We start from the raw sequence: 23187 nt of genomic DNA, 5'->3' as shown, positions 1-23187 counted from the left end.
GTTTGCCGCGTACGAGGCGGCCGCGGGTCCTAAATTCGAGGCACGAATCGCGGAAAGAGCGGACGTGTCCTACGGACGACTCCCGTCCATCGGCAAATACACCACCGGCCCCGGTCCTCGTATCCGTGGCGGGGTCGCATGGGAAATTTCACGGCCGCTAAATGTTTCACGTTGCGGATCAACGCCGCGGCTCGATGACGACGGTGGCCGCCGCCGGCCGAAATTAAATTCTACATTATTCAATGCGCATCCCTCTTCTCCCCGACCGGATAACTTGTTAACCGCACGATCCTCGCGTTCCGAGACCGCCGCCCTCCCGGATCGTGTTTACGCGAATACGCTCTTTCCGCGTCGCGATAATTGCTCGTCGTTGAATATTTCAACCGTCGAGGCTCCGGACACTCGCGACACATACCGCTTTCCGCGTCGCGGCGAAAACCCGCTCCACGAATCGTTTTCGATCCTCTCTCGGTCTCGGTCGCGGACAGTGGTCGATTCGCAACAGCGACCGGACAATTCGGAACGGAATTTTCTCGGGTTTCTTTCTCGTGAAGATCGCCGATCGAGAATGTGGAAGAATGGAATCGTTGAACACGAGAGAAAATACATTGAACGTTTATTTAAACGGTAGGAGATAATACAGTCGTGCGACGGGGCATGGCGATGAACGATTAACGGTCACCTCGGGACACCGACCGAGAAATATCGAAATCGGTAACGAATCCCTCTCTTGTGTCTTGACTTCTCAAAGGTTGCATCGGTCCAAATCGTTGTAATCTAACGAAAAATTTTCGGGACGACTCGGTCCCCGTGTCTGTCCTTTACTCGTTGTTTCCACTCGCGCCTACGTTTCGTATCTATTAGGTTACTCGGGAAGTCGTTTTTCCAAAATGGAGAATGTATAACCGAATACAATGTTTCTATGCTCTAAGAAAATCTTGCGTCATTTTCACTAAAAAAAAAAAAAATGACTCCTCACGACCCAATGTATACGAAACCGTTTCAATCGGTCGCGAGTAGTTGGAAGCCGAACGGACGTGCGCTCGTTCGTAAGAACGTACTTCCAGTTCGTCGATTCGTCTCGGTACGATGAAACGAGAACTCGCGAGACGATCGTTTTCGACGAGCCTCGGGCAACTCGCGAGAGATACCTGCATCATCTTGGCTCTCCCTCGATTCGGTGGGAGTTCGGGCTCGTCAACGACGTACCGCCGTGTGTTCTCAGCCCTCGTAACTCGCGGGTTATGATTTAAGGGCGATTTAATTACGATACGCTCGGCACGCGAGTCACCGTGTCGAACGACGAAAGCTGCTTAATAAATCAGAACGGATAGGAAAGCGTTGGCAGTTCCGCGTTCGAACGGAGCTCGCTACCCGGTAATTACGACAGGCTAGGATTTACGAGCGCGTCTTGGTCCTTCGACGGAACGTAGGCGGTGCCACGGGGGTGGGTTTGGGCGAGTTTGGAACGGTGAGGGCGACAGGTTGGAGGAGGGGGCTCGTGGATGCCGATCCACCGTCGCGACGCGGCAGCTGCGATTGTATCCAACGTTACGCGACGCCTTGAATATTAATTAATAAATAGATGCGAGCGCGTAATTGGACGATCGCGATTTGCATCGTCGCGATTACGTGATCGAAATACGGGGCCGCGCGATCGATCAACGACCGGTGCGTGTCGTTTCGTGGATTCTCGACGATCGAGGGCAGATCTCGTCGCGACGAAAACACGGGAACGAATACGCTCGATCGTGTACCGATCGACGAGCTGACGACACGGTGAAGTGTTGGAACGAATGCAACAATGATTCTAAGAGTGCCAGATGTCGATAGCGAATGGTCGATGTCAGTTTTAACGACTGTCTCCATATTGACGCGGAAGGGTCGTCCGCTACGCGATCAAAGGTTTGGCTATTTTTCTTTTGCCTTTTTTCTAGTCAGTTTTCCAAGTCGAGAGTCACGAAGACCACGCGACACTGTCGTCGTTCGCGTCAAGGCACATCACTGTATACTTGTTTGTTCGGACTTTGTACTCTTATATGTACAAAAACTATACTACTAGATACGCGAGATCCCTGCATATTATAATAAACTAGATATTACAATCTGAACTTTGCAACATAAACTATATATTATAATCTGAACTTTGCAACATAAATTATATATTATAATCTGAACTTTACAACGTGAAGCGCTAGCTTGGCACGCGCGAGGCGGCGCGTTCGTTGTACGCGACGTCTCATGCACCGTTGATATAAAATTAACGAACGATTTGAAAACAACGTTCGATCGTCGCTGCTCGTAATCGTCGGCTGCTATCGTGGCGAAGGAATCGTCGGGGTTTCGCGCGAGAGGAAAAACACAAATCGAACCGTGTCGCGACCGAATTTCATCCGTCTATTCGGCCCGCTCGCGATCGTTGAACGTCGAGGAGACCGGAGACTCTTTAAACGGGGCGAACAAAGTAACAACGAGTCGAGAAGTTTACCACCGGTAGGAATCGCGACGAAAATAATGCTCTCCGCGTTCCTCTCGATCCGTGCTTTCTCCTCATTTTCTCGAAACAGAACCGAGAGGGACGTATCGACACTAGCTCGAGACATTCTTCGAGCGAGTCTCGATTCGACAGGGTCAGGAATTCCAGGGGTCTGGTTCCAAAGTGGTCGCCGTCCGTTACGTTTCGTCGAAGCTTCTTCTTCGCCCCCTTGGGTAATTCGAGATATCGGTACGATCTCGGAATAGTCGCGATCGAAGTCACGCGGTCCACGAATCCGCGAAGGAGAGTCGGAGTGGGAACGAAAGGAGCGTAGTGGACCTCTCCGGATTGTTTCGGCGAAGTAATTCGAACCAGTGAGTCGAAAATGTAAGTCGAAAATGTAATTTGACGCGCGACAATCGCGCGGAGGACACAGCACCGTGTAACATGAACAAGCGAACTAGTTTATCGTTGCCGGCGGGGCCTGCACCTGACTAAGATGAGTCACCCCTATCCGAAAGAAGACGATCGCGAGAATCGGCTTCGAAGATAGCAGAGCGGCGATCGAATGCCGGTAAGAAGAGGTCGCCCGTGAAATAAAGAGCAAAGGCAGATCTTTTCCATCCGTCGAACTATCCACTCGACTCTGACTCGCATTGCGTGAATTATTTAATACCTACGTACCCACATCCCCAAAGGAGTCTCGCTTTCGACCCTTGTCGTCGACATCTCGGTCGATTTCCTGCTGTCCTCTCGGACGTTTCCCGCGTGGCGACGCCAACAAACCGTTCGATTTCCAAATATCTCGCGACCTCGGCGAACCCGTGCTTCGTTGTTCTTCTTCTCTCGTTGGGCCAGGCTGCTCGAATCCGTGTTTCGCGTTCTTGGATGGAGTATTTGCACAGCCCGGTCGATCGATGATTTCGAAGGTAACCGTTCTCCTAGAGGTAACCGACGATTAACCGTCGATGCTCTCCGATCGTTCGAGACACTCGATCCGTTCGAAGTTTCTCGCCGAGTTTAAGAGACCTCTCGAACCCTCGGACTTGAATTCCAAGGTGGTCGGAGGGACGATCGTCCTCGGGAATTTCCGAAAATTTCATCTCGCACCCGTAGAATCGCGATACGTTACTGGAACGAGCTGTCGCTCCTGGAAAAAGAAACCTTTTCTGGAGTTACCGGGGCGAGGAAACACCGGTTTTCTCTGCAATTAGCGTACCCACTTCGGGTCGCAGTCGTTAATTCGCCTCGGTTAAAGAACCGTCGGAAGAAAGTCGTGTTTGATCAGCTGTCCCCGTGGCCGCGAATCGTGGCAAGCCATTCCCGCTTCTCAAAGGGCCGCGCGAACGAATTCGTAGCACCGACTACTTTCCAGGAACGCTTCTAGCGCGAAGGGTCGGGAAGGGAGGGAGATATTGTCGCGAACGGGGAACTTTGCCACGGCTAAGAACACCTCGTTCTCGTTTACCCGTAACGGTGGTTTAGCGAAACAATTACCGGGTCTGGAAGCAAGTGTAACGCGTTCGGGTAACAGGTTGTCTTCGCGCGGACCATGGCCGTTGGAAAAATTCCCTCTTGCCCTTTGTCCGAACGGTATTTCAACGTTTATTTACGGAAACGTCGGGTCCAGACGCTTCCGAAGGTACCTACGGTCAATTCTTTGTCCGCGTTCTGTTTTACCGTTCCCGAAGTGGCTAGAAATGCCATTTGATACGCCGGGAAGATTAATACTCCCGCGCAAAACAGGCTCGTTCGGCGCGACAATGGATAAGCTTTGCATTCAGCTTGGATTCTGTTCGGGTACCGAGCGGGAGATAATGTCGCGTTTTACCAGACAAGCGTATTTGTTATCGATTCAAGCGGTTCAAAGGCGAGGCGGTCGATAACGCGAGATATTTCGACGACTTTGGTCGCGATCGGAATAGTTGGCCCAATTTCGTGCGCGTACCGTCGAAATTGTACAATTATCGGAGACGGAGAATCTTTCGTTCTTCTTTGAAGATAGGAGGGGGCCGGTGGATAATAATTTTGGAAACGTGTGTAACTCGAACGCGATACACCGAATGGTCTGGTGGTCGATTCACGTAGGAATAGGGTAATCGTTCCGCAGCTTGCGCTAAGCGGAACAAGGGGACACGCACTCACACGGGGTTACGCGCGGGTAGACGCGCGGCCCGGTCAAAGGAGGAGGCGTGTGCGCCGAGGCGCGCAAGCTGCCGCGCGAAGCCAAGAGTCGGAAGGGCGGAAGGGCGGAAGGGCGGAAGGGCGGAAGGGCGGAAGGTCGGAGTAGGGTGGTAGTCAAAGTTTCGGCAGTTTGTAAGGAGGTACGAGGCACGCCCCTGCTCCTCGGCTTCTTCTTCGGTTACGGCCGAGGGATAACATAGTGCAGGCTCCGTCGTCGTCGTCGTCGTCGAGTTAGCCCCGACACCCGACTCACCCTTTTCCTTCTCGAGGCACCGTGGTATCCCCGTTTCTCCGTCTCGGTTCGCCTTCGTCTATCTTTTCCAGTCCGCGTTCAACCTCTCGCGTCTCTCGTACCAGACGACTCCCTCCGTTTTATCGCCCTGTTGTTCTCGTCCTTATTCTCTCCCGCGAGCGTAACCCTTTCGCCCCGACGAGTTCCAGGTTCTCGGCATCCCCGAAACCACCGCCATTGTCGTCCGTCCCGCTGGCTCGTTTCACTCGGGGTCCTCTCGTCCGGATTTATTCGAGGAGGGAAATGTGGCCGGGATTCTTATACCACCGGTCGTCCCCTCCGCCTCGCGTCGCCCCGCAAGAGGGAATCTTCTCTTCGCGAGGGCACAAGGCTACGAGGCACCCGCTTCGGCGCACCTGCTCGCTCGTAAGGGACGCGCGTAATGGTCGACCGTGCACCGTGGAGGGGAAAACGTAAAACGAGGGGGTCGATGACACGGAGGGGTTCCGGGGATGGAACGAACAAGAGCCGAGGCGCCGCGTAATGACGCGTGGAACGTCTCCGGACGTGAAAGTAATTGGACGGAGGGCCTCGGGAACGGAGGGGAGAAAACGGGAGGCGACTCTCGAAACGGGTTTCGCTTTGACGAATGGGAAAACGATGGACCGAGTAACCCGGGATATCGAAACTTCGGCCCCCCCGGTGATCGATGTTTCTTAAATCGCGGAGGAGGCTCGAGCTTTCCGAAGAAATTCGCGAGACCCCCTTTTTTCGAGCTCCGTGGCGCTCGGTTGTTTTCACGCTCGCCGGAATTATTTCCAAGGGATCGAGATGACTCGAAAACTCGCCCCGGAAACGACGGAGGAACCGATTCGAGAACACTCTCGCCGGTAATTGCTAGAATCTCGAGAACATCGTCGAGGTTCGATACGGTAGCGTCGTTTCCGAGCAAGGGGGGGCCACCGCGCCGCGCGAATTCGAAAGTTGAGCTCGCCTCGGATGCTGACTTTGAAGCGTCCCTAACTCCGGCCCTTCTCTCTCGGCTCGGTCTCGCGTCGGATTAAAAAGTTGCTTATTTGCAAATGGAAGTTTCGCGTCTTCGGTATTGTGTTTACCCCGAGAATATATTCCGTTACGGGGGGCTCCGGGTGGGGGTTAAAGCGAGTTTGCCGGAGGTCGGGCCGCAAGACGGGGGGGTAGCAAAAAGCTGGCTTTCTCGGATCCGGTGAATTTCATTATTTAAGTTACGTGTACGGGTACAAGTGTTTGAATAATGCATTCGGCGCGGTGCGCACGAAAGCCGCGTTTAGAAAACGCGCTAATACAGACGTTCACCGGCACGACGTCCTCCCGGGGCCACTCGTTTCCTCTCTCTCTTTCTCGTTCTCTTCGTACCGAGGAGCGAATTTCTTTCGTACGTCGACGATAATTCGAACGATACACCGCCGATGGATCGATCTTCGAGTGATTCGCGAGCGCGATAGGCGTTGTTTGTCCGGGCGCGTATTCCTCGACGACCGAAAAACACGTGTAATCGTAAACAGCGCTGCGAATAATTCCACCGGAATTTGTCCCGGATTCTCCGTCGAACGGGTTCGACGTGTTCGGGAAACTCGTCGAAGGATTATCGTTGCAATTAGCGCTAGTTGCGCGAAAAAAAAAGAAAAAAAAATCAGAGCGGCTTCCAAAAAAAAAAAAAAAAAAACAAAAAAACGCGTTTTAACGCGCTTTTAGCGTTCGGCCGGTTTCGCGCGGGCCTGCGTTCGTGTAATCCACGGTTCGCTCGCTGCGCTTCCGATAACTTAATACAGGGGGAACTAGTTCGCTCGATTTGGGGATTTCTCGATCGACGGGTAATAAATAGGTTTAAACCGTGTTTTCAGCGGGATTTTCCCCCTTTTACGATTTTACAATTTTGTACGGGGGATAAACTCTCGATTTTGTTTCGCGCGCGTCTTCCGTGATTCGCGTTCGAAAAATTCGTAACCAGGGGTATCCTTCTCGATCGCTCGAACCGATTCGGGAGAAGAGGAACCGATCAAACGGGGAGTGGATCGTTCGCGCGATTTTCTGGCGGTTGTTCGATCGATCGATACGCGATTCGAGCGATTCACCGGCTAAGAATATCGAGGTTTCCTCTTTCCGCGAGGGGTCGCGAGGTTCTCGAAACGGACGCATCGAGCAACCTCGGATCCCCGGTAAGACTTTGATCTCGTTTCGCGAACGGTGGGGTGTATACCTTTCGTTCCTCGCGACGAGCATCCTCTTTCCATTTGACTCGCGGTCGTTGTTCTCGCGTTCGTTCGGCCGTATTAAGCCCGATACACCGACCAATCCCGAGCGCGGTGCCTTTGATCTTATAATAAACAAAAATTCTCGGACGAATTCAATTCCCTCGCTCGAGTTTCTCCTCTCCTCACCCGCGTCTCGTTTCATCCGCGGCGGATTTACTCCGAGGACCGTTTCGCTCGTGAATCTCGCGTTCCTCGTCCATTTTCTCGTGCAACACCGACGAGAGGATCGGGTCCACGAGAACCGAGCGAAATTAAACGACGCTCGGACTCGAGACGACGTACGTACGTCGTCGTTTCTTCCATTTCTCCTCCCGATCATCCCTACTATCGTTCCTATCCTCTCGAAACGTGAACGCGTAGAGCAACGTTGGTTTCTTGTTTCTTTTTTCTTTTTTCTTTTCTTTTCTTTTCTTTTCTTTTCTCTCACTCTCTCCTCGGAAGAAAAACCGCAATTTCCAACCGGAGCGTTCCCCGCTCCGTTTGGAATCGGCGCGTCACGTGTTCCCGGTGAACAGGCGCATCCGAATATCCGAAGCACCACGAACATTTCCGGATTTTGATCTCGTTCTATCGTTCGCGAGCCCTCTCCGTTCACCCTCCACCGTCCCTGTCGTTCTCGCTGGACGTTGAAATTTTCTTCGGAAGACCCCTGCCGCCCCCGCATTACCCGGGCGACTTATCGAGTTACAAAGACGTATATCGTCGGGAAGCGATTGGATTTTCCCGACCACCGTCCAGCACCCGACGAAGGAGAAGCCTCTACGGGGGTGGGGTGTAGGGGGTAGGAGGGACGAGATCGGTTTTACACACAGGGTGTTCAAAAATATGCGCCCTGGAGCGGAATCGAAGAATTTCGTCTCGAAGAACTCGTTCGCGGAGAGGAGGGCCGAGACAACCGGGATCGAAAAAAGAAGCGAAACCCTTCTCGGCTCGCTTTAATCGAGAAAAGTTAGCGACGACGGAGTGAATTTCGATCGATCCGACGCCTACCCGTTCCCCTTCCACTCCCCCGGGCTTGATTTTATAAAGGTAGATACGAGCCTGGACTCGTGGGAGCACCGTTGAAATCAACGTAATCGAAAGATGGCGCGGGCCAGCCAGGCATCGAGCAGCGACCGCGTTATTAAACCGAGTCTCCTCGACAGCGATTTTTCTTTCGCAGCCGGATCGTATCTTCTTCGTTCACTGTAATTGATTCGAAGCGTCCTGCTTTCGACGGATCACCGTCCGAATGATTCTCGTCCCTTATTGCCCGCACCTCCTCTCGCCCTGGTCTCTCTCCGCGAGAACCCCTCGAGCGTAATATCATCGATCCGATTCGACGCTCCACTTATGTGCGTCGAGGTGGTTTTCGAGCCGGTGAACCGGACGAGGCGTAACGCGCGCCGCTCGTCGTAGACACCAGCCAGGGGCATAAATATCGTTCGAAATGGAAATACGTAACCGGGAAGCGAGCAATTTCCGCCTCGCGTAAATTCTCGCTTCTAAAAATCGGACAATGTCGACCCCTGCGCCCCTCCTACCCCCTACCAACGGAATTAATATCGTACGCGTAACCGTTCACGGGTGTCTGATTAATCGACGCGGGGGCGGACAACATCGGTGGGGGACGTAACGCTCGCGAGAACCGATAGTCGTTCGGGGATTCGGTAGCCAACAAACTCGTGTATTTTCTATCGGTTATCGCTCCGGTCGCGTATCTCCTCGATCTTATCGTCGGCGCACCGATGTCTGCCAAGGATTTTTCGATTGCGAAGCGGGCGTAGACGAAACCGAGGAATACGTAGATTCGTACGTGTCCAACGAGCAACGCGCGTCGTTGCGCGATAATTTAGAATCGGTGCCACGGACAGCCCGGTAAAGTTTATGCATCCACGCTCGCTGCCAACGATCCCGCCCATCCTTCCAATCTCGAAATACTTATTCGGAGAAGCGGTAACGCTTCCATCGCGTTAAAGATTGCCGTTGGCCATCGTTCGCCATCCAAGAGTAAACCAGAACCGCCCTCGAGGAGTACCGTGAGTCCAGAGGGGGCAGGGACGGAGGGAACGGGTTCATCGATTACCTTCGATTCACGGAATTACGGAACGCATCCTCGACGTTCCTTCTCTCTCCCCGAGACCGCGATTCGTTCCATCGTTCTCGTCGCCGGGAATTACGACGACGAACGCAAACGATCGAACCCCCCCTTCTTCTTCCTCTCGTCTCTCCATATTTACTCGCGCGACTGTTCAACGTCGATCGAACCGTTGCGACGGGAATCATTGTCGTCGTAGACGCAGCCGCTGATTCGACCCGCTCTTACGACGAACGCTGATCTTTCAGCCGGGGTGAACCGAGAACTCGAAACGAGGATTTGAAACGCGTCGAATCGTTGTTTATTTTCCCCCCGAGAGAGAGGCGAGAGTGTTTAGCGGCTCTGGGGTTCCGATGGTGGATAAGGAGAGGGTAGGAAGCGTTTCATCCCGGGCCCCTGCTAGTGGACTCATCAGGAAGGCATCCTAGCAGGCCCTGCCTTGTACGTCGGGACATTGGGAGATCGGTAAGGGACCGTATATATACCGATCGGAGCAGGTGCGGGAAACAAGTGGTCAGTTTCCCTCTGGTGGTAAGCGTGGGTAGCACACAAGTGTAATCTCGTCGAGAATTCGGGAGGGTTGTTTTTTTTTCTCGAGGAGAAATTTCCAAGGTCGTACACAGGATCGGGAATTCCAGCGTGGAAAAATTCTAGAGCAAAGGGAAGGGTGGGTGGGACGTTTCGAGGAGTAGAACGTCGAGGTAGCCTTTCGTTGAAAGGGTACGAGGTTGTCGAGGTGCTGTGCACCTGGAGAACGATAAAATTGGTTCGCCGTTGGTTCGTCTCGGTCTCGTGTACCGTTAACCGTGAACTCGATGGTTGTTTCCGCTCACGAAGCTGCAAGCTCGCGTCTCGCGGCCCGTTAATACGTTATCGAAGCGGAGAGGCGTCCGATAGCTCGGTGTCAAAAGGCTGGTTACCCTGGGAACCGGTTAATCTTTTTCTCAGCCCGTAGGGACGCGAACCGGTACGTGACTCGCGGGACAGAGCGCCGGGATGGGTAAACTTTTATTAAAAATCTAATTGGATCGGAGCTCGGGGCCCGAGGGCCATTTCACCGGAAGTTCCTTGGTTCTTTCCTCCTTGCCGGGCGAGTCTCGATGGCTCCGCGATCCAAGGCCGAACACGGCTTCGTCGTTTTTTCATTCAATGTTCGCCTCGGTATCCACCGAGTTTGTATCGACTGTTCCTCGAATTATTTCGTTGCGTGCTCGTGGGAAGGGAAGAACGAGAAAGGAAAGGTACGTACAAGTTCGATTACGTCACGGTGAACGGACAAGTCCCGAGGAAAGTTCTCTCGCGACTCCGAATTCGAAAGCCTCGCATCGAACCGAGTTAAAATAGCGGCCGGGGAAGGCTCGACGCGCAGGAAGTTTCCAGGTTGGAGAAAACGTTCGGGTCCGAGTCGGAAAACGAATCTCTCGCGATCGTCGCGTCGATACCGATATTGTATGTGTTGTAAGGTTCAGATTATAATATGTAGTTTATTATAATATGCAGGAATCTCGCGTATCCAGTGGTATAGTTTTTCTACGTATGAGAATACAAAGTTCGAACAAACAAGTATACAGTAATATGCCTTGAAGTGAACGACGACAGTGTCGCGTGGTCGTCGTGACTCTCGACTTGGAAAACTGACTAGAAAAAAGCCAAAAGAAAAATAACTAAACCGTTGATCGCGTAACGGACCACCCTTCCGCGCCAATATGGAGACAGTCGTTAAAACTGACATCGACCGTTCGCTATCGACGTCTGGCACTCTTAGGATCGTTGTTGCATTCGTTCCAACGGTGCAATTGTTTCGTTTGTTCGTCGATCGAGAGATGGAGACTCGGAGGAATCGTACGAGGAACGAGATCGCGTATAGACGGTGCCGGAGTCTCGAGGAGCTAATTAGAAGGAAAAGATTCACGGTACGGTGACCCGAGGACATCCTGGGAGGCATCGACGCCGTTGCTGTCACTTGTTAGCGAGAAGTTTGTCGAACTGGAGCGCGAAGGAGTTGCAAAGAACGTAGTCGATGTAAATTCGTCACAGCTCCTTGGACCGACTTCTCGTCCATTCTCCCGAGTGCCGGGTTTCATTAATTCGGAATAGTTGGTCACGGAGCGAGGATGACCGTCTCTCGCCCCCGGAATCCATCGGGTTCCGGATCGAATCGATAACGATTCGACGAGAAGAGCCCCCTAAAAACATCCGGCTTGAATTCCAAGCGAGCGAGACAAAAAGCTCTCCGAACAGAAACGACTCGTTCGACGAACATTTTTACGGATTCGAGGCGTTCTTTTTCGACGAGCGACTCGACGAACGGAAGTGCGGACGATGCCTCTTCTTCCGTGTTATCGAGGCGCGAGAAAATGATTTCGTCTAACTGGAGAACGGTGTCGAGACCTCGCGAGAAATCTTCTCGACGAGCCGAGACGTTTACACGCGTTCGCGATCGTCCACGAGCTCAGCTCGCGACGAAAGCGGTTACGCGGTTCGATCGCGTCGCTAACTCGCTCGTCTGGCTCGTCGACGTCCCCTCGATCCGGGAACCACGTTCGAAAATTAACGAGCGCGCACGCGAAACGGATATCCTGTCCGCGTAACGCGCTCGCGACCGTAATCGAGGATTTAAACGTTGTTTGTGTCAGGTGCGAATGAAACATACCCGGTGTCGTATTTTTCTGCTTCTGGCCCAATTAGCCGGGGTTCGGGGCTCGTTTCAACGGGGCTGTTCGCCGAGCGTTTCTGCGGTTCGCGTTACAGCCGTAACGCGTTCCGTCGCCGCGGGACAACGCGTCGATAACGCCCCCGGAATTTTCTTTCGATTCCCGCGTAAAACGTGTCGGTGAGCGCGTGGTCCGGTTTCGCGAAACGTTCACGGCTGGCGCAATTGCGTCGCGATTTGTAACGCGATCCGAAATTTATGGTTTATAATTTAGGAGACGGGTCGCGGGAGAATCCTGAATAATGCGCCGGAAGATGGCGGTGTACGTGCACGAGTTCGGTTACCTCGGCTAATTGGAAGAGAGGAGGAGGCTTCTCGGTTCGCCGCGATAACGTTACAAGTCGGAAAGTAAGTTGGTAACGTGTCGGGGAGTTGGCGGGCGATGCCGGTGGGACGTGGGGTGTGGGGGGTGGGGGGTGGGGGGTGGAGGAGAGACGGTCGTACGGTGGGGAACGGGCGACAACGAGCCCCGGGAAATCGTAAAGTAACTTCGAGCGAATTACGAGGGTACGAAGATTACTTTCCGCGCGTAGCCGCGCGGAGCGCCTCGAATTTCGCCGACTCGCTCGGCCGATATAACGCACGAGCCGGGACCGACCGGCTAACTTTTTGAAAAATTCCTTTCCCCGCGAGGAAATTACTTCTCCACCGATGACGAAGAAAAAAAGAAGAAGAAGAAGAAGAGAAAAAAAAAGGAAACTGGCCGCGGTGGTGGCAGCACCCTCCTCGCCGGTGACGTCGGCGAATATTTTAATTGCGCGCACCTGCATATTCAGCGGTCCACGGGGCTTCGTGGCGCGGAATATTCGCGACTCGTTTTCGGAGAATTTGCCACCGACGGCCAAAGGACCGTCCCGAGATCCCGATAACCGGAAGAAGTCTCGTTTGTTACGCGCCGCTCGTTCCCGTGGATTTCCCGCGTTCGTCGAAACCCCCCGATCCCCGAAAGTCAGCCACGATCGATTCGATCGATCCTCGCCCGTATCGAATCCTCCTCTCGGCTAATTGAACGTACCGTGATCGGATAATGTCGCGAGAACCGCTCAAAGGAGAACCATTTCGGAGAAACTGCTGGTTAACGCTCAACGACAAATAATACATCGCACGGTGATATTTATCGAACGATAACGAGCGAACATTGAATTATTCGTTTATATATTGTATTCACGGAATCTTTGCACGGTCCGTATTGTTCCAAGCGTTCAGAATCGTCGAAAGTCGTAATGGTTCGTCGCGTGACAAATAAAAGGACTTTGCGGTTCGATGTAACTTCCGTTCGTATTTAATATCGAGCGTGTCTCGCTCGAGACGTCTTCCTTCGACGAAACTCGACACGGAGGAAAACACTGGTCGTTCCGAGCGTGTATTTACGCGTTTCGTTATTCTTCCGTCGGAGATCGGTTCTTCCCTCGAATCGAATTGCAACGGTGCAACCGTTTCCCACCGCGGTAGGAACTGCGTGGATCGTTCGGTCTCTCGTTGGTCGGAGGTCTCCGGGCGATCGATCGCTGATACCCAGCGATCGGTCCAGCCGGGACCGTGGAACGACTCGGGCGAGAGTAGGTCTGGGAGGACGTTATCGGAAAACGGGCGAAATTATTTAGCCCGGGAAAGTCTGAAAGCAGATGTCGCGAAAGTTACGCGCGAGGAGCCATTTCTATCCCCCGTTTCCGAGGCCGCCTCGTATCTCCGGGGGATCATAATTCCCGCGGTATCTCGGATCGTTGTCGCTCGGTCCCGGGCGCACACCGACGCGTTACGAACTTACTTCCCGACTTGTAACGTTATCGCGGTTACTGGGAGGCCTCCTCGTTCCACACACCGCGAGCCCACAGTCCTCGCGAAACTCGCTGCACGCGCGACGGAGGCGGTAGAGGCGGTAGAGGCGGTGGAGGCGGCTCGACCGTGGTGCCCCGCGCCAACGAGAATTATTCGTTCGGGGGATTCTAATTACGTCTCGGAGAAAGATCGACGCCCCGCGATCCGTGAACGCTATCGTACCCCTGGGTGGACCAGTTTCCGCTCGCGAGTCCTCGACAAGTTTCCGAATTCGAGGAAGATAGTTTCACGAATAATCGCGAACGCGAGCCTGCCTTCCGCGTTTGCGGAGGAAAGATCGAACGGAGAGAACGTTTCTCGATACGCTTTCGGAGAATTATTTCGTTCGAAGAAACGGGCAGAAAAAACGCACGATCGTTTCAGAGAGAGTGTACTACTGGGTTGTTCGATAAAAAATACTATGACACTCGAACTTTGAACAACGGCGAATACACGAATTGCGCGAATCTTTCGAAAAATAAAGCGATAAAAAATAAAGATTCATTCGTTGTGTCAGCTTACTTGAATCTGAATCGCTGTTCGTCACCCGTCGCGTACTCTTACCTGTAATTATGCCGGTATATTCTCCACGGAGATATTCGGTAAACGGTAACTCTCCACGGAGACTTTCGTTAAACGGTAACTATTTACAGAGACGTTCGCTAAATGGTAACTTTTGGCGATTACCTCCTATTTCCACGGAGTAGGAAATAAATCAAATTACTATTGTCTTGATATATGCGTACGCGAATCGTGAGTTAGAGTGCGCGTGTGAAACGACTTTGAGACCATAATATTTTTGTTTCGTGATCCGACACCACGCTAGTCTAGAAAAATGTTTCAAAGTGAGCGGTCGTAGGATCGATCGGTGGTCTTGAAGCTCCGATTGATTCCGCGGAGCGGATCGCTCATCGGTCGTCGGGCGAGCAACGAATGATCGATCGTCGATCAACGTCCCCCTCGAAAATTAAACGGCCGCGAAGCGAGTGTCTCCGGCTCGTGCGTTACTATTTCCAGGATCGTGCGCGTCACGTTGCCATCCGTCCTCGGTTCTCGCGGCGATAAATTAATTCCCTTGGCGCAGCGTTTGTCCGACACCCTTCGAAGCACCGTGACGCGGGTCCCGGTGGACGGGACGCGGGCGTCGACGGAAGGGACGTCGAACGCGCTTAAAATTGATGGTTAATTCAAAACCACCGCAGGCCTGCGACTGAATTTGACCGAGGCAAATAACGGAGGGGGGGACCGGGTTGATTCGCGGCCTGCAACTGTAAACACGAATAATGGAGAGTACCGATTGGTAAATTGTGTGCTTCGGGTCGTTCAGGCTGGTCGGGAACTGCGAGCGCAACACCCTCACCGACCCAACCCTTTCCCCTATCCTCTTCGTTTTTACCCGTGCGTGTTTATCCTGCGAGTCTCCGTTGTTTCTTCTCTCGACCCCATATGTGATCGTTTTCCATCGCGACGAGGAAATTCTCCTCGGTTTCGAACATCCGGCCCTTTTCCCTGCAAGTTCATCCTGCGAGTCTCCGTTGTTTCTTTTTTTCTCGACCCCACACGTGATCGTTTTCCATCGCGACGAGTGACTTCTCCTCGGTCTCGAGGATTTCGCTCGCGCGAATCGCGAGTTACCAGCCGGAAGAGGGTTCGGTTTCCGTCGTTGACTCATCGATATGGAAAATCTTGTTCCCAGACGAACGATAAACGCGCGTTTAAAAGCCCCTCGGAGATATTTATAAAGCGTTCCGCGTTATCTTTTTTTTTCACCGTCGCGATATCGAGTGGTCGATCGATCCGTCTAGCGTTTCATGAATTATTCAAAGGAGACGGGGTATTGTGCATCGGCCACGGTTGTTAACGGTTTAGGGCGGAGAACGCGGCGGTCGTCGTTGACTTGCGCGCGAGTAACCGCGAGAGATCCTCGCGTCGATCGAGCTCGACTTGGTGGTTCTCGGTGTAGGTGGATTCTCCGGTCGGTCGAGCGAAACTCGTACGTTTCTACGAACCCGTACACGTTGACTGGTGATCGTCGCTCTCCGTAAACATTTTCTAACGTTCCGCGCGCGTCTCTGTTGCAGTTACCAGGAGAACGCCAAGAGGGTCTCGTTGGCGTTCCGAGATCGGCCGGTGTCTCCCTTGGACACGGCGGTATGGTGGGTGGAGTACATCGCCCGTGGCAACGCTCTCCCCTATTTGAAAGGCGTGGGCTCGAAGATGCCCTGGTGGAAGCGCAATCTCTTGGACGTGGGTGGTTTCATCGGTCTGGTCGCGATGATCTTCGTCTACGCGATCTGGATGGTCGCCGACCGCGCGTACAAGTACTATTTCTCGAAGACGTCGGGCGATCGCAAACAGAAATCGGCGAAGAAGAAAGAGTGACGAGGACGCGATCCCGCTCAACGTTCCGGCCGATTGTCGTTCCGTGGCGGATAATACCTAACGGAACTTGACGTTTCGCAAAGTGTCGCGTCGGACGCACAAGTGGGGGAGCAAAGGTCGCGGAACCGATGCTCGTACGAACGCAGAGACCCTTCGTTTTCCGAGCACCGCGAGGAAATGCCCGAACTACTTGGCGAAACGTCCACCGGACCTCGAGGAAGGTGGATGTGGGCGGTGACGGGGGTGGCGTGGCCGGGGGACGCAGTTTCGAAAGTTTTACGGGCACCACCGATGCGGTTCTTTGTTCGACCGTGCGCCGAAACAACCCTGGATCGAAATTTTATTTCGGGAAGTGGGCGGGGAGGGGGGGGGGGGTGGCGAATTTTCGACGTCGAAGTTGCGCTCCAACAATGGCCAATCAAGGGACGTTTTATTCGGTTTCTCGTCGGAAAGGAAACTACGAGGGCGGAGGCGGAGGTGGTTTCGAACGAACCGTGTCCAACGATAAATTAAATCATCAAGCTTTCGGGATGGCGCGTGCGTTGGTAATTCTGATTACGGAACTCGAGACCGAAAGTCCACGGCAATTTTCGCGGATACTTGGTTCTCGCGCTCGGGAAACTTTCTCTCTCTTTCTTCGTGCTCGGAGACGGACAGCGCGGCGAAGAAAAGAGAAGAAAAAAAGAAAATCGGAAGAGAAACGAAGAGAACGCGAGACGCGAGAGCGGAGCCGGGGCGAACGGGAGAAACCAGAGACGAAGAGAGAGAGAGAGAGAGAGAGAGAGAGAGAGAGAGAGAGAGAGAGAGAGAGAGAGGGAACCAGCTTTGCGGGCATTACTCGGTATTTCCCAGGTGGCCGAGTCACCGACTGCGTCAACTGGCTTCTGCTGGCAACAACGGCGAAGAGAACAACGGGAACGACGAGGCCGGGGTTTACTGCTACGAAGAGCGGCCGAGTGTGGGTGCGCGCGGAGGGCTAGGAGAGAGTTGCATCGGTCGTAGTCGCCTTCGCGGCCAGAACGGCGGGAGGGAGGGAGGGAGGGTGGGGGGTAACGGTTCCGAGGAGCAGCCCGACGGGTGTACTCGAATGCACTCCGAGGCAGCGACTCGAGGACGAAAGAGGACGCCGCAGACGTCTACGACGACAACGACGACAACAAAGATGGATCGCGCGCGTCTACCGTCGTCGGATTAAACGCGAGAGGATGCTCCCGTTCGCTTCCCACCCCTCCAGCTTCCATCGGGTTTCCAGCCTCTTTCGTTCTCCGCATCCGTGCCCCGAGCCGCGTGAGAAACGCTAGCGACTCGTAAAGATACAACCGAGACGATAAACGCGAACGACTCGTCGCGGTAGGGTAGCTCCTCCTCGCGGAGATAAGCGCAACGCTACTCGCGGTCCTCGTCCTCGTCGTTTCGCCTCGTATCCGAGCTCGATGTTCCCGCGATATTCGACGATCGAATACCCGTTCGGTGAGAATCGAAACGCATCGACCGGGGGTAAAGGCACTCGGTATCGACGTTCGGGTTTGACGCATGCCAGAGTGATTACCCGTGCGATGCAGCGCCATAGCAACCGGGGGTGGCGTCTCGATGCCGTCGCGAGCGGTGTCGAGTGTTTTACGTACTCCGCGGGCGAACGAACCGTTCGATGAATTTTTACGAGCAACCGGAGCGCCGATGGACTCGGATTACCCGACCGGGGACGACGTCGGGAGACGCCACGAGATCTTCTACGAAAGGTGCGCGGATCTCGTTCCTCGCGGACGAGAAACACCGCCCATTGGTCCACGCGCCGTCTCGAGGCGGCACGGAGAAACGAGGAACCCTGCTCCTCGGTATAAAAATCGGGACGCTCGATCCTCGGGATTCGGAAGAGAGAAACCTCTCCGTATATCCGATCTGTATCGGCTTAAATGCACCGACGAGAAGCGAAAATCTCGCGAGTATCGAGTCGTTGATCCACGCGTTACGAAACCGTGTACCGCGGTCGAGTAGTCGATCCCTCGAGGAAACTGGGGATCCTAAGGGACTCGTCCTCTCGTCCAAATAATTCGCGTGGCAAAAATAATTTTTAAACGATCCTTCGACTCGCGAGTCCTGGACGCATTTAGGTAACTCTCCGCGTCCGTTTAACCCCACCACCGACCCATTCCACCCAAACATTTTCCACTTTCTCCCACTTTGTACACCGAGCAGCGAACGGTAAAAAATCCTTGTTTGCCATAGCTTTTCAATAAACTGTATTATCACGGTAACGAGTTCTCTTTTGCGAGCGCAGCTCGATTTTAATCCGCGGCTCCATCGCGCTAATTTATAGCGGAAACCGCGCGTTAGTCGTTCGGTAAGGGACTTTGGTCGTTACTCGACGAGAGTCCATCGTACGGCGCTGGTTACGAATTTCAATCCCCTTTCGTCGCGACGAGTCCACGGACGAATTGAAAACTCTCGCCGCCATAAAATATAAAATGTAATCGCGCAATAAAATAATTCATCGACGCGAAACCACCAAGTTTCGGCGGTGTCGGTGGGGTAGGTGGCCGCGTTATCACGGTGCCCGGGAGATTTTCAATTACGCTCGTCCCGTGTGTATATAGATAAATCTTTTCAAAGTTTTCTTCGTTAACGTTGCGCCCGTGGTGAAATATTAAAGCGTTCCACTCGGGATACCGCCAACGTATCAAAAATATAGTTTTCGCGGTCTTTTCGGCTAGGGTCGGTTACCCGGGGTGAGATTGTTACTCCCGGTGGCAAATCGCGTTGAATATTTACTCGAGCAATTCCGACTCTATTTCGTGGATACGTTCCGATACCACGGATTCGCGATGGAATTCGTCTTTCGTTTCGATGCGCGGTACGGTTTCCTTTGGGTATAGAAGAAAAAATAAAAGGAAAAAAGAAAAAGAAAGAAACAAAAGACTCGAGGGAAACACCCTTCTTCGCCATCGCGGTCGAAAGCTACGAGGTTCTCGTCCAATCCGTGGAAAGTCGGAAGTCCGTAATCGGGGGTGCAAATAAACGGACAAAGAGGGTGTCGATTAACGCGCTACCCGGACGTAACGAATTCCACGGTGTTGGACGAAATCGAGACGATACACGGGCTACCACCCGTTTAATATTTTCCGAGCGATAATATTTACCGATGGGACGGTAGATGGTCCGGCGTTGGTCGAAAGTTCGGCGAGTATCGCTTCAAAGGGAATTTTCCTCTCGACGGTCTCCCCGGGACGGACAGGAAGCTTTTTAAAAAGCGTGTTTCGTGGCCCCCGGGGGCAAGAATAGGGTGGTGAAAGGAGAGGGGCGACGGTGGCGCTACCGGATCAGAGAGAGAGAACGTACTTCCGGGCGATACGGCAGTTTTTTCTCGAGCGTAATGGAATGTAAAGTTCCCGATTAAATTGCGTCTTTAAGCGATCCTCGTCCGGTGAGATATTTTTTGTGAAAATACGGCCAAAGTAACGGAGAAATATCGTTAGTGTGTCTTTAACGATCCCCCGTCGGTGAAGGGTGGAGGACACGGACTTCCGGAAACCCATTAACGGTTCGAGACATTGGAAAACGCGGAACGCGGACTCTCGGAAAGCTATTGTCATTGAAAATATTTTTTCAAATTAGTCCTCCGACGATCGTCGCGAATAATACCGCGAGAGAGGGAATTCAACGTTCAACCGGCGGGAGTCTCGTTTCGGTCGCGTCGGTTTCGGGATGCATCGGTTCCAGTCGCGTCGATCGCCGTCGCACCGGACCTCGCTCGCATCGGTTTTAATTCGCGTCGATTCGCAACGTGGAAACCACGGCCCTCGAGATACGATCGAAACGCTCTCGAAGCGACGTAGTTTACGCAGCGTCGTCATCGAACGGGTCTCGTCCTTTCCCTCGCGTCCAAGGATCCTCCCCGAGGGGGTAGTAGTCGAGCTCGGACCAGATGGAACAGGATTCGGCCGTCTGTCGCTCGTGAACGTGGACAGACCGCGTAATTCCACTTGTGTTCGGTGTATCGGTCGAGGAAATCGAGAGAACATCGGGGCCGCTCGACGGAGAACAATCGACCTCGCGTTATCGACCGTTTCTTCGCGGTTTCGGTTCGGTTTCCCGCCTCGGTGCTCTCGGAACGGAGACACTCGAATTTTTGTCGCGTTATTACGTACTTTTATAGATACTATCTCGCGAGGAATGCGAAGAACTCGGTGGACGAAACTTACGGAACGTAGCCGGAAACGCGAGGCGAACGGGTATGTCCGTTTCAACTTTCCACGATCGTTCGTTTTGGAAAAATTCGTTCCCTCGTACGTTCGACGAACCATCTTTCGACACGGACGTTCACCATAGTCGCATTAAGTACTCTCCGGTCCGCGTTGCGCGACAAAAGTTTGCAACAATTGGCGCGCAACGACGAAAAATATTCGCGCGAAAAGTACGCCGGGAAAAAGATTACACACGCGTTTGTACTTCTTTTCCACATATTTTCCGTAAATATTCGCGCAAAAAGTACGCCGTGAAAAAGATTACACACGCTTTGGTTTGTACTTCTTTTCCACATATTTTTCGTAAATATTCGCGTAAAAAGTACGCCGTGAAAAAGATTACACGCGCGTTCGTTTGTACTTCTTTTCCGCATATTTTCCGTAAATATTCGCGTTAAAAGTACGCCGTGAAAAAGATTACACGCGCGTTCGTTTGTACTTCTTTTCCACATATTTTCCGTAAATGTTCGCGCAAAAAGTACCCCGTGAAAAAGATTACACGCGCGTTCGTTCGTGCTTCTTTTCCGTCGATCGTTGCATCGCGTTGTCTCGCGTCGCAACGTGCTCACCGAATGCACTTCGGAATCCAAATCCTATTCCACGGTTCGCTATTTTTCCCGTATTTGTTCGTTTACGGGTGAATCTTCTCCAGGGTCCAGCGGAGAGCGGGGCTGCAGCGGAAATTACCGACACCCTCTGTAGCTCACCGTGGGTGTCCACGTTTAAACGCGATCTTTGGGCACGATTTTAGGTGAAGCGATTCGAACGGTCTCGAGGCTCGGCAAGAATCCCGATTTAATTAAGCTAATTAAATTCCGGATGCGCGTGCGTTCGTTCTCCCGTAGCTACGAATAACGCGTAACAAGTGGATGGAATCAACGAAATTAACCGGAAGCAAAGGGCGTGCCGGTCGCGTCCGTGTAACCGTACAATATCCCCAGGAGGAACGATATTTATTCATATTTCGTAATACGATTCCGTCCACGGCCACGGGAGTAGAATTCCAATATTTACGCGGCCGGCAATCTAATTTAAACGTAATTCCTTCGCGTTCCAATTTAAACACCGCGATATCTCCTGTTTGCCAGAAACCGTGGGGTGGGGGTGGGTGCCCCCTCGGATGGGTGGTGCGCGGGTGTCAGGGGGCGGGAGATCCGTGTCCCAAGCCGCGCGAAAAACTTTTCCCATTGGAGCAACGTTTCCCTCGAATTCGAGCGATCGTTCGTTCGGTCATCTCCACCGCGCGACGACCTCGTGGATCTTAATGACTCGCGGACGAGTCGGGAATCGTGAACTGGTGCCGGTAGTCCCGCTGTCTATTAAAATGTAAATCCCGATCCCGAGGGGGGCAACAGGTGCGCGATATACACCGGCTGGTTCTCGCTCCTTTCGCGCTACCTCTCGTCGCGGCGCCACCTTCTTTTTGCTCCCGTGCGACCTGTTCCGGTTACGCGAGCCGACCGATCGGCGAACGAACGATCATCGAGAAGCTTACGCGACGCCTCGGATACTTTGGCCGCTCGTGATCGCCCGTCTCGAACGATATCCGTTAAAAATTCGGCGAGACGAGGCTCGAACGACGTTTATCCTCGCGAAAATGAAAGTGTACGCGTCTCGACTAATCGCGCTTCGAGACCGCGCGAAAAAAGTAATCAGCGGCCGTTTCGAGGGACGGTGAACGCCCCGGGGGCCTCGAACGGCCGAAATATCCGGCGGTCGCTTGATACGCGGTTCGCAATTGGGTTCGTTCGAGCTTCGGGCACCGTTCGAGGTCCCCGGCAAACGAGTATCGAGTAATTGTTTAACGCGCGTTATTAATATTTCGGCCCCGGGTGAACGGTCGCGTCGCTCGGGAGATCCGCGACCGAGAATTAGTTGGCAACAGGTGCCTTTCGCGGGAGCATCGTCGGGCTCGATTCGTTTTTGACGAGCTCGCGCGTTCGCGTAACGCGCCGCTAAAGAACAACGTTTGCGCGCGCGCGCGTAGACGACTGGACTGTAGGAGATCCGAGCAAGATCGGTCCAAGGTCGGTCCGTGCGCGAGTAATTTGCGCGAATAGTTTGCGCGAGCGAATTGGACGGGCGGCGGTAAGGGGTTGGCGTGGGGCGGTCGTAAACCGTTCCTCGAGCCATTAAAGGCCAACGTCTCCGCGAAAATTCAGTTCGTTAACCGAGGACCGAACGACCCTCGAGCGACCCCACGCTTTCAAGGAGTCTCGCTCGAGGAGCGGCAGCGAGTTCCGGGTACTCGCGTCGATCTCATCAAGGAACGTTTGTAGAGCGAGTAAGCTACTGCGGCCACCGAGACCGAGACCACACGTTACTCGTGGCCCCGCGAAAAGGACTCGCTCGTTTTCGCCCTCTCCCACTGCTCCCGACCCCCTTTCTACCGACATCGTCACCGCCGTTAGCCCCGTCTCCCTTTACCTCGAGACTGTTTATTCGAGAAACGGCACTTCGGAACGAGGCCAAAGGAACACGGGGGCGAGGAACGGTACTTCGTTCTCGTCGCGAAGGAGCTGGCCAACGCGCAGGGACGAACCACGGACGATGTTACGCTGCGTTCAGACTTTACCCGAATCGCCTGAAGCCACTTTCTCGCTCGTTTCGACGTGTAAAGGGAGTCTCGAAGTAGACCCGGTGCAACCTCTCTCCTTTCCTTTCGCAGGTGAATCGAGAACGACGGAACATTCGTGGAAGAGGGAGGAAAAGTAAGTTTTGTAATTTTCTTCGAGCTCGTTCGAAGCGAGGTTGGGCCAAGGTGCATCGG

At 53.4% G+C, this 23187-nt stretch overlaps 1 protein-coding gene across 1 annotated transcript in view; it reads left to right on the top strand.

Moving 5' to 3' along the window:
- The window catches only part of LOC143150250 (UDP-glycosyltransferase UGT5), a 30201-nt gene extending 13263 nt beyond the window's left edge, over positions 1 to 16938 (top strand). Inside the window, exon 3 of the mRNA XM_076318393.1 lies at positions 15876 to 16938. Within this exon, the coding sequence (XP_076174508.1) occupies positions 15876 to 16176 (301 nt within the window). The 3' untranslated portion in view covers positions 16177 to 16938. The remainder of the gene's footprint in view (positions 1 to 15875) is intronic.
- Positions 16939 to 23187: the final 6249 nt, after the last annotated feature.

The sequence above is a fragment of the Ptiloglossa arizonensis genome, chromosome 8, assembly GCF_051014685.1.
Source record: "Ptiloglossa arizonensis isolate GNS036 chromosome 8, iyPtiAriz1_principal, whole genome shotgun sequence".
Lineage (NCBI taxonomy): Eukaryota > Metazoa > Arthropoda > Insecta > Hymenoptera > Colletidae > Ptiloglossa > Ptiloglossa arizonensis.
Note: the sequence above shows the minus strand (reverse complement) of the source record. Positions and strands in the feature narration are given on the sequence as shown.